This window comes from Corapipo altera, unplaced genomic scaffold (genome assembly GCF_003945725.1).
Source record: "Corapipo altera isolate COAL_440 unplaced genomic scaffold, ASM394572v1 0, whole genome shotgun sequence".
NCBI lineage: Eukaryota > Metazoa > Chordata > Aves > Passeriformes > Pipridae > Corapipo > Corapipo altera.
The window spans coordinates 49,790,636-49,802,755 of record NW_020884872.1 but is presented as its reverse complement, the minus strand read 5'-3'; the positions used below and the strand labels follow the sequence as shown (position 1 = coordinate 49,802,755).

General features: G+C 34.9%; 1 protein-coding gene across 11 annotated transcripts in view; it reads right to left on the bottom strand.

Annotated features, from left to right (window-relative positions):
- Positions 1 to 12,120, bottom strand: part of MYCBP2 (MYC binding protein 2, E3 ubiquitin protein ligase) — a 185,090-nt gene that overhangs the window by 124,140 nt on the left and 48,830 nt on the right. For all 11 annotated transcript variants that reach the window (XM_027646293.1, XM_027646300.1, XM_027646346.1 and 8 more), the window contains exons 9-17: positions 10,791 to 10,864; positions 9,552 to 9,690; positions 8,782 to 8,858; positions 7,940 to 8,144; positions 6,842 to 7,006; positions 5,991 to 6,149; positions 4,863 to 5,067; positions 4,027 to 4,172; positions 3,189 to 3,290 (exon numbers count right to left, since the gene is read on the bottom strand). In XM_027646293.1, the coding sequence (XP_027502094.1) occupies positions 3,189 to 3,290; positions 4,027 to 4,172; positions 4,863 to 5,067; positions 5,991 to 6,149; positions 6,842 to 7,006; positions 7,940 to 8,144; positions 8,782 to 8,858; positions 9,552 to 9,690; positions 10,791 to 10,864 (1,272 nt within the window). The remainder of the gene's footprint in view (positions 1 to 3,188; positions 3,291 to 4,026; positions 4,173 to 4,862; positions 5,068 to 5,990; positions 6,150 to 6,841; positions 7,007 to 7,939; positions 8,145 to 8,781; positions 8,859 to 9,551; positions 9,691 to 10,790; positions 10,865 to 12,120) is intronic.

Genomic DNA, 12,120 nt, shown 5'->3' with positions numbered 1-12,120 from the left:
GAAAGGAGCAAAACTGGTCACCTGAACACACTGTACGTACTTGTTGCACTGAAAAGAGCAAAGAAATATAATCCATATTAAGCAACTTTCAAGTTTTTTGAAATAATTAATTATCCCACATTGAAACACTTCTTTTCCACTGTTAATTTTAAGGATCACTTTTTTCACTAAAACAAAACTTCTTTCTCGAGTGAAGCAACATGAATAGCTGATTCTAAACATAAAAATTATTTACTGGTTACAATTCTATGATAGCAAGTCTAATCTAATCTGCTGTGACTCATTTCAAGATAAAAACCAGAGAAATCTTCAGGATAAGCACCTAAAATTTCTGAAGTTTTTTATCACTCATTGTGGTGCTGCTGAACAGCATATATACAGGTTCCTTACAAAAGTGCCAGGCTACTTGAATAATATTTGAGAAGTAAGTCAACTGGTTGTAATAGTAGCATTGAACTAGGTCATTGACATTGCAGCTGTTAATGACAACCTACTTCTACCCAGAATATCTAAATTCATATTTTCAGACAAATGCAAATAAAGATGAGCATTCTCATCTTCCATACAAGAGATCATAACTGACTTCAGGAAGGAGTTAAATGAATGTCATACCTGTAGACATAACCATCACTTTCTCCCTTAATTCAACTGGATTGCTAGAACATATTTTTAAACCAGAGGTCACCATAAAAGGAATAAATATGGAGTTTTGGTAAAGAAGCACAAACAATTAGATCACTTAAAAAAATTGCAGTGTGGAAACCAGTAGACTTCCAGCACTTGTGCTCTTACACCTCTGTCCTAAACTTTACTCTTATTACAACAATAACAGGGCAAATGTGCAAGAGGTTTTCTTTGTGATTTTTTGACTGTTTTATTTGCGTGACTGTTTTAGGAATGAAATATTCCTATTTACTTGAAAATCTTTCCTATGTTGAAATGCTTACAAAACATTCAATATCTAATGAAAATATTTGTACTGAATGAAGGTCATCGCCTGTAACTCAAGAGTGAGCAGCAACATTCAGTGATGGTTCCTATTCTCGACTATGATAAACTACACACACTTTGTTTCTAATAAAAAGAACAAAAGACATCCATTAACACACTACAACCCAGAAATCAGAATCCTGACAAACTAAATGCTGTGTACATTAAGGAAAGGCCCTAACAGAGCTAATCTGGTCTTTAACTGACTAAGCAATGTTTTCAGAAAACTGAAAGGTTAGAACTTTCTTTGGATCTCTAAATAACTATTTCTTTAGCAAGGATTTCTTCCTTTACATATGCACAAATACTAGAACTTCTTGGAAGAACTAAGCAGCCTGCCTATTCTTTTAACATTAGTATAACCAAGTCTTTTCAGACCGCAAAACTTTTTGCACACAAAATCTAGTATGCTATTTAAATGTTCTTAATTTCTCTTATGAAAAGAGCAGCACCATAAGAGTTGTCAAGAATGGTGCTATTCTTTGCACCAGTTCATGGAAAACTGCAACATTTGGACGGAGAAGCAAAAAACCGCCAACTTGTTAACCTGGTGATGTAAATCAAGATTAATTATCAAATCAAATACTCATAAGTCAAGATGTCTAAGTATTTGTGAAACACTGTTCCCAGTTTTATCACATCAGTAATTCTGAAGCAAAACAGGAGACTAATCTCCAAGTCTTCCAGCTAAGCATACCCACTACCTCCTGCAGCCACACAGGTATAGAATTTCCATGTTCTTTTGATAGAGAATATAATATGAACATGTGCAACAAGCTGGCCAGCAATATCTTTTTATCTACAGTTGCTATACATTCATCAAACCAACAATAAAAATACATCCCCGATACTGTTAACCTGACTTGTATTTTTGTTTGAGACAGATGGCATACAGAAGGGATAAGCTGCTCTAGTTCTACTTCTAACCACAGAAATAGAAGCAAACTTAAATGTTTCTCTGCTACTCTTCTTTTTCTTTTAACTGAAATTTACCTTCCAGATCTGTCATCACTGATGGGCAGAACAGCAGCACCTTTCAATAATGTCCAGGCATTCAATGACGAATTAAGAAAAAATTGTTGTTAGCTGCACCTAATATTTGCCAGCAGCATGAAATGGAGCTCCAACATGACCTAACCAAAGGCCTTCCCTCTCCCCCTCATAGCTAAATTTAGCCATTAAGATTCAAAGAAAAATAAATATTCCATCCTTTTCCATATGCATAGACAACTACAACCTTTCTCTTCTTTGTTGCTCTTTATTTGTTGTGAAACCAGTAATTTCTTAATGCAAGTGAAATAAAGACATGATTTGCACCAAAAGATTCAGTGGCATAGAGTCTAGGAACTAAGCTGGATCATGAGGCGCATTTTGTGTTTGAATCAAACCAGTATCTAATTCACTAAAGAAGAATCAAAATGGTATTTACTAACACAGCAGGAACTTGAAGATCATAATGTCCCAATAAGTAATTCTTCTTCTCAACACACAATAATTTTACCAACCACATCATCATTCTTCACAAAAATATTATAGTTTCTATCAGTCTAGATCTCTCAACTTTTGCCAGATAAAGACACAGAGCTATTTTAAAACAAGAAGAGTACTGAAAACCTGACAAGGTACATACTGTTTCTGGGGAAAATCAACACCAAAGTAGATAATACATAAGAAAATTTTGAAAAGTGGCAGCATTTTGTCTTTTGATTCAGTTTGTGTCAAATTTTTCATGCTATACAAATACAGAAAAGGTAATTTTTTAAAAAGAAATTTTGCTTACTATAATACAACAGAAATGGAATAATTTATTATAGTAATTAAATAATTCATATTATAGGTAAACTGCACTGAACAGGCTTGCAGTCTTTTCATCTCTTCATATAATAATGTTTTAGCATCTACATATTAAAAAGCTATTATTCAACTAGGAAACAGCAAAAAAACATAAATTGACTTGTGAAAGCGATATAAAATCCTCTTCACGATTAAAATTCTGGTTCTTACGCACAGACTTTGTGAAATATACAGATTTTTCCCAATTTTCTAAAAGCATGCTAGGTAACATAAGCTAGCTATTTAGAATCTGATTTTAGTTTGATTACTGTACTGCCTCACTGAAGGAAGACTATTTTCATTCCTAGAAAACAGACTAAGTAGTTTCTTAAGCTACTCAAGCCTCTTCTCAAGAAGTCACTTACCTCTTCCCTCTTCCAATCTATGTCTCCTATTGACCCGTTGCCGCTTTTCTTCTTGTCGTAACTGAAGGTGTTCTTCAATATTAACTCCAGGAACAGGGACAGCTAAATAGATTAAGAAAATAAAATATGTAAAATTATGTTTAAGATTGTTATGATGGCAAAAACCCCTGTAAGTTGTTAAGTAAATGAAAACTGAAACCTACTTACTAGCTGCTCTTTACATGGCTCTGACAACAATGAAAGGACTTAAGAAAATTTGGAGAAGTTTTAGGCTTTATTTCCTAATTTCCTGGTTTTCATGAATCTGGCAATTCCAACGTCACTGAGCAGTACTTAGTACTTACGCATATACATATCTATATTAAGTTATGTGTTGCCATGGTTATCTCAATTCTCCCCTAAAAAGTTTCAGAAAGTGTTATTATTAAACCAAGCCCAAAATTGTTTAAATTCTTAAAACGTTTCATATGAATTAGCCCTTTTTTGGTTTAAGAATGTTCAAGTCCTGATATAAGCATTATAGAAAAATTTTCACATACCAAAAAGGACAAGAACAACTTTGTAGTATCAATATTAGTATCATAAGAGCCCAGGTCACAAAGTGGTACAGATATCTATAATAAGGGTAAGCTTAAAACACTTCATGTAACAGAATGATCCCCCTTTGCTACATAACCAACAAATAAATCTGACTGATAAACTCCATTTTATCCATTTTAACAATATTATACTGAAACTGTCCTGTAATAATAAAGTATGTAAATAAATGTACTGAGGAGAAAAAAGGTGCAGTAAGAAACAGAATTAAAAGCCACCTTGCTAATTTCGTATCACTTACCCAGCAAGAGATCTAAAGGTATCATCTCTTTTACAGCATCAAGGATTCCTCTTTGCCTTGCTTCCTGGCCATCCAGTTCTCTAGCACATGCCTTGCAGCACCCACATACGGCACAGCCTGACTCACCTGAGCCACAACCACAGATTCTGCAGCAAACAGAGTTTTATTACTGTCTTTTTTTTTCATGCATCACTGATGCCTTGGTAATTAAAACATACATTATTAGTTTGCTCTATCTGTGGACATGTAAGTTTTCCTGAGATAAACAGAAAGGACTGCTGTTGGCATGTCCTGGCATGATGCCAGGACCATATGCTGACCATACACTGAATTGACTTCTCAGCATTAACTTTTCTTCATTTAATTTAATGTATATCACGTGAAAACACGAACAAGGAAACAAGGAGCACATGAAATGCTGGAGAAGTAGCAATGTTGTTATGTAAAGCAGTGGCCCTTTCTGCAGCTCAACTCAGAAGTAACAGATAAAAGCAACTGGAACAGCAAGATAAAAAACTTCCATCAAAGGACAAAGAAAGGTTATCCTGAGCCAGCAGCTCTGTCAAGAGACAGATTTATATTGGTGCTCATATCCAACAGCTCCTAGTAGAGAACTCTATGCTAAAGTAAAAAAACATTTAAAACTAAATCACCTACAGCCATCACAAGCTATTGACAAAAAAATTGAATCTATTTCTGATTTTAAAAGAGCATACTCTTTTAGCTATAATGTTACTTTAGATTTAAGTTTAAAATACATCAGCTCAGTATACACTCAATACATGCTTTAGCCACTCAACACACTGTATCACGCACATTTCCACACACTTGCTTACCCTCCGGGTACTCTATCAGGACGCCCACTACTAACACAGCTAGCTCCATAGCCTGTGCAATCTCCACATACAGTGCACACCATACACTGCTCCAGCTTCCATTTATGCATGCCTGGAGGACACATCATGGACTTCTCATCTTTTTCATCCAGTTCCTCTTCCAGGTCTTCATCCATTGCTGTAGCCATGTTCTCAACTCCAAAACCTAATTAGGATATTGAAAGCAGAAATAGTTGTTTTCCAAGGCCAACGAAGAGAGTTCTGGTTACCCAGAGAGGTGGTCAGGTTGGACAGGGCTCTGAGCAACCTGATCTGCTTGAAGGTGTCCCTGTTCATTGCAGGGGGGTTGGACTACATGACCTTTAAAAGATCCCTTCCAACCCAAAATATTAAATGTTTCTATGAGCAGCAGCTCCTGTGGAAGCTCTGAAGAACATTCTCAAATCAGGTTTTAAAAGGAATGACTAGGTATGCCTGATTTGCATGCTCAGCCAGCACAATGACAATTTTGAAACCTCCCTGCACCTGGGCTAGGGTATATAGGTAGGTTTCAAAACTAAAAGGGAAATGAAGCACTTCTATTCAGTATAGAAGTAACAGGTCATTTACTTGTCACCTAAAATATTCCATTAGGTAAAGGTGAATAGGTATGACTTTTTCAGACCTCTATTTAGGAGTAACTCAAACATTCAGTTCTGTGGAGAAAGATGTAGACTTGCATTCACATCCTGTTTGAGCAAATGACAATCTCAAGACTGAATGCAAACAAGGAAAGGTAGAAAATGTTTTCTTTCTAAGACAATGGCACATAGCAAGACAAAGAGGATGTGGTTTGGTTTTACTCATTTGTTTTACAGAAAAGTTTTTCTACTGACAGAAAGTAATTAAGTTCTGTTCTTCGTGGGTTTTTTTTAATTTTTTTTAAACATTACTATGTTTATTAGTATGTGCACAACACCAAATACCTGAGAGTTGAAGTGAAAGCATTCATGCCTGTTTGTTTTTTTAAGCACACTGTATTTACTTAATTAGTACTAATTAAACATTTTATAATAAAATGTTTAGCTTTGTTTTCACATGGGATATTTTGCAACACACAAAACAAAAGGAAAAATCTAGGTCCCACACCTTTTCCTCCCTGGTTCATAGAGCCTGTGTCTCGTCCACACTGTCCTTTATTATTTACACCAAATGTCCAAACTTCCCCGTTCTTCATTAACACACAGGTGTGAGCTTTGCCCATGGCTACTTGAGTCACAAAATGGCCTTTCAAATCTGTTACTAAACCTGGAAGACATAAAATACTTGAGTGGCAAATTGAACTTTCTAGCTGAGAAGGAAACTCAATGATATAACAAAACTGCTAGTGGATACAGACGATTTTAAAATTAATGGCGAAGGAGAAAAACAATGGATTTAAAAAACCAAGTGCTGGAATTAAAAGGAGAAATAGGCCTAGCCCACTTGTGCTGCAAAGAAAGAAAAGCCAAAAAAAGCAAACCTAATCCTGCTGCAAATCACTTGTTCTGAAAAACAATTTTAAAGGAGCCATAAGGCCACTTATTTCATTACTATTTTATTTAAACTGACATGTACTTGATCACCTGCTGCCTTACAAGCACAGAAACATATAAGGCCTGGTTTCTGGTAGACTTCATAGCAAAACATGTCTCATTTCTATGACTTTCCCTGTGTGGCCTTCTAGTGTCAGATAATTAAAACAAGAGATTTTATTTCTTTTTCTCCACAGTGGAAGCATTAATTTGGGTATTTGTCACCACTGCTGCTAAGTATTTTTACAGAATTATGGAAACTTGTCTTCTCTTTCTACCCTTCTGTCATATTTGCCTCAATCAGTAGAATGTCAGAAATCTATCAGAACAGTAAGAAACAAACAACATTTTCGCAGGCTAAAAACTACCAAGCTAATTTCAACTAGCCTAGTTGGGAAGTAATTTAAAAGACAAATATTAACTTACTTGTACTATCAGAGTAAATAGCATCTTTTCCAAACATGTAGAGTTCTCCATCTTTTGAAATTACAGAACTGCTTCCATTATTGCACGCTGTAGATATGACAATCTTTCCTTCCATTTTAATAATTTTTTTAGGCTTATATGGTTTTGACTGCCGTCTGCTTTTAGCTTTAAATAAATAAATAAATAAGTTACAAGTCATTCTACCAAAAAAACCAACCCCAACAACAAAAACATCAAAGGCACAATAACATCATTCATATAATCAGGAGTTAGTTTTCAGGCTGCTACTCAAAAAGAAAAAAAACCCAACAAACAAAACCAACCAAATAAAAACCCACAAACAAACAACCCCCCCCAACTATATGTACCATCTCTTGATTTAATTTTTCTTGGATTATATGGGTTCCTCTAAAAAATTCAATGGCAAGCAAAGTCATGATTAGATCAATATCTTTCAGGAATGATTCTCTAAGTATTTCAAAACACTTATTATTATTAATTAATCTATCACAACATAACAGAACAGCCTGTTTCCTAAAAGGAAGTATTTAATTTAATATCACAGCAGATCACAGCTTTGAGGCACCTAAAGCTATCTTTGTCTTAAAATTGAACCTGAACATACAACTTCAGAGACCAGAACTAGGAAATCTGTTAATTTTATATTGAAGAGGTATTTGTTAGTCTGAAGATCAAATTTATGTCTTCTCTTATGTCTAAAGAATTCTCCTTGATCAAGGCACAGATGATCATGCTTCTACAATTTCTAATCCATGTACCTCTCCATTAGTTGGCAAACAAAAAAATAATTCCAAAGTTCAATAAAACAACAATGGCCTCTTGACCAAACTTATGATTGCCTTTGCTCAGAACAACTGTAAAATAGTACTCCCACCACACAATCCAAACTGTGGTAAAACAGAGATCAGCTTCTGTAGTTGGGAGAGGCAGAGGCACTGTTTGTCAGGAGCTGTGGCTGGCATAAAATTCAGCCCAAATGGCATGTTTACATATTCTTGGAAAATGTTAAAACTCTTCAAATTAAAAAGTGGTTAAGAGGTTTTTATCAACCATTGGTCAAGAAAGTATGATACATACTCGATTCACCATCCTCTCCTTTACTAGCAGAACCTGTGAAGAATATGCTTCCATCCTCAGCAACAAGTAAGGCATGTGAGCCATCATGTCCAACAGAAAACTGAGTAATCTTTGGAGATTTTGTGATTGGGAGTTCAACCCATTTGCCAGCTGAAGGGCCACCTTGTTTGATTCCAAGGCTCTGATATTTGCCAGTATAATAAATCTAGGAGAAAACAGTTTATCATTTTTAGTTACGCCACAGCACTTCAAGCTCATATAATTTTTATAGTTGCATTTTTTTAAAATCCTGTCATTTCAAACCATACAGAACTTTTCCTAACTTTATTTACACCATTTCAATAGCTTTATCCTAAACTCATCGATTTTTACTTAATGGGGAAAACATTCTGATTAGAACCTGCTTGTTTTGAAATATGCTTTCTACTGAGCCACAGAGTCAGTTTTCATATATAATTGTTTGGCTAGATGAGTTGAACACTGTTTGTGGGAAGTTAAGGGAAGGTAAAATTTACAAAGGTGCTAATACATCATTTCTAGATGAAGGGTAATTTTCACCCCCAAGTCTAAAACAAAGCCCTTCACTCTAAGACTGGCAGTAGAAATTTCTGTAAATTCAAGCCATGGATTTCTTAATGGTTCCAACTATCTGTTTATGTTTTCAAATAACTATTTGCCTTTTAGACTTTAAAGTGGGCTCTGAAAAATGTATTTAAATACAGTCATAGAAATTCATTCTAACATACTAAAAAGGCAAAAATAAATTATGGAAAATAATAATCAAAAACCACACAAAAATCTACCGGTGCAATTTGCTATTTACTACAGAACATTTTCAGTACCTTTCCACTAGCAGTTTTCATCAGTGCAAACTCTCTTCCAGCACCAAGGACAGCTGATTCCTCATCAAACCCTGTACCTGGGCAAGTAAGATTGCGTTAACTGGACGGTTTAATCAGGCAGTTTCTCAGACCAGTTACCTACCAACTCTGCTAGGGAGAGTTTGTCATAACAAGTGATCTAAGAAAGCTACAAGTGAAACCAAATTGTGCTGCCACAAGAAGGCGTACTGAACTAGACTTCATAGAGTTGCTCAAAGAGGAAAAAAGTAGACACCTAACAGAGCAAAAATACCCCAAAGCAAAGGCCAAGTGATATTCAAAATACTTTCACAGATACTAACAGTTCTTCATCTCAAATTCTGATGCAAGTGTTTTTCAGTCCATTTCTTTTCCATTAACCCAGTCAGTGGTCTTTTTAACTTGTTGACTTTGACCCACAGCAAGGAGTTTCCCAGTTTAACTGCGTGTTATACAAGCACCATTATAAAGTCCAAGCTTCAAACAACTACGTACTTATTATACAACTAAAGGAAAATACTGGAAAACCGTCGATAGTGGTACAGAGAGAAAGGTGGTTCAAAATGCATGTATGGATTTGACTATGAGTCAAATAACACTTAAGCAGTTTCACACCCCTTGTACCTCTCCATGTGTTTATAATGGAGCTATTACCTTCCTGTATGTAATAAAAGACAAAGGGAAAAGCAGCCTTTCAGCTCTATTGTTTGAATTACCAGGTTTGTTATTAACCTTCAAAGAAGAGGACTTACTGATAATGTGCAAATCTTTCTCCAGATCAAACAATGAGATGCCACAGGCATGTAAGCATTTTCTTGCAAGCTTCAGCTGCAGTTCTTGTTGCAGTACCGGCTCAGTACTTGTGGCAAATATTCGCACTACAAAGCCATCCTGCAATAAATATAAAAACCTACTTTATACTATATAATAAACACATTACTTTACTTTTCAAATCATAAGTGAACCAGTATAATACTATTTCAGAGTAAACTGTCAGAGGACACTGATAAAACAGCATTTATTATAAAACAACATTACAGAGGAGAAAAGAAGAAAGCGGTAAACAGGATAAAGTGAAATAAGTACCTGACATACCTTAAGCATATATTGAGTTCTATGAAAATGCTATGAACACTATGAAAATAGTAAATTGCTACAGAAATAATTAACTCTGAAATTCACTATAGTAATTGTATTTTCATAAATATTTACATCTATATTTTAAGCCCTTAACTGCTCCTGATTAGGAACCCAAAATTCTGCATGCTGAGTGACTCCTGTAGAGAGTAGCTAAAACAGTTTTCTGTTTAAAAATGCAGATGGAGTTGTTGCATTAGGAGGGAAACACATTAATCCTGCTTTTCTCTTAGTTATATGTCTGGCATCTTTTGACAACCTGCTCATATCCCATCCCTGTTTTACAGCCTTCTCAGTATCAAAAACCAATTCAGAACTAAGAATGTAGTAACTATCTGCTGAAAAAACACACAACAACCACAACACTTTTGACCCTAGTAGAAGCACTTCTTAGGGCTTCCACAGCTTTGGCCAACAGGTAATTTTCATAAAAAACTCTATTGGAATGTAGTATATTTCATCTGTCTTCTGTTAAAACTAGCTGAAATTCCCCAACAAGTTCCAAAGTAATTACATAAAATTAAATTAGGAAAGAAATTACAATTAAGCTCTACGAAGCTTATCCCACAGAGATACTCTAACATGTTAAAAAGATATTATTCCATCTATAACTTATCTGAAAAATAAAAAAATCTGAAAAATCCATCACAAATCAAAATCGTGTGAATAAATACCAAAATACTGCTTTTTTATGCACAAATATGGTAGTTTCTCATTATTTCTAGTTACATGGATTTCTTCCTTAGTTGTGTTAGTGAAGAAAAAGCCAAACATTAGGCAAAAAGGAAGCTATAAATATTGTAAAACAATTCAGCTGAGAGAAAAATAGTCAACCCATCATATGCAAAACTTACATCTCTAGATGCTGCTATTTGATTAATATATTCTCCATCAGTGAAAAGGATATTCTGCCCTTCAGTATGACAATCTGTGAGAGAAAGATGAAGTGCACTGCATCAGTTTATATTAGCATACACACACACACACACGTCTCTGCTTTTGTCTAATTCAGTTTTACTACAATCAGATTATGAGAGTTCTAGTTTGTCTGAAGCGAGATCACACTGTTCTGGTAATGTATTATTTTACACTAGGATCTCCTGTCTCACCGAAAGCACATGGTACTCCTTAGTTACTATAAGAGTTATTACAGAACTTTCCATTGTATGAAATATAAGTGGTTACACCCCCATATTTAACTGTAAAAAAAAAAAAAAAGGCATTTACTATTCACTTGTGAGTTATAACAGAACTAAATTCTAATTTTCCAAGACTGTTAAGTCCTTTCCCAAAGACCTTTTTTTTACATAAGGACCATTATCTTTAAAGAAACATTTCCTTGGTCCAGCATATAAAACCTATAGAAATAAATGAATAAAACTTTCCATAATTCATCTCATTTTTTCATCACTTAATTTCACCAAACTATGGACTGAAAATCTAGGAGGGCATTGAAAACTATAAAGCATACACTTGAATGCATCACACATTTATTGAAAATAGGTCAGCCAACTCCTAGAAAAAAAGGTAGGAAAAGAATTGTACCCAAATTAAGAGAAAAAAGATCACTTTCTTTGTCAGTTTAAACACATGTCCCTGCAACATTTCTTCTTCCCTTCCTGATCTGTGGATGGAGCTATGAACAAAGAGATTGATATTACATGGTTTCTAAGGTGCTTCTCTCATTGATTACACACAGGAAAGAGACCTCTTCCAAAAATACTACAGGACAGCTACTTCACACTCCAAGTATTTGCTTCATAACCTGAACAAAGATCCAGTCTCAGTTATTTTAACTACTAAATTTAATGTTAAATGAAGTATATCTTTCTAGCATAACTAGTAAGTTTGCAATTTTTTTGCTACCTATAAGCATTAAAAATAATACAGCTGAAAACTCCCCGCAGTATTCAGAAACCCATAAACTTGTTTACTTTTTCCTGCTATACTGCCCTGTCCAATACAGTGTATTACCAGAAATCAAATATACATTAGATAGCCTTCTGTGATTCTCACATCTTTAAGCAAAGTACCTAAAGTAGACAACCTTCCCCTTAGAGCAGACCCAGGTATGAATCACACAGGGTATGCAGCAAGCAGGATGGAGAACAGTAAATACACTGAAGTTTGAAATACTGCTCTCTCAAAAACAATCTCAGATTGTACAACCAAAGCCAATTCAAA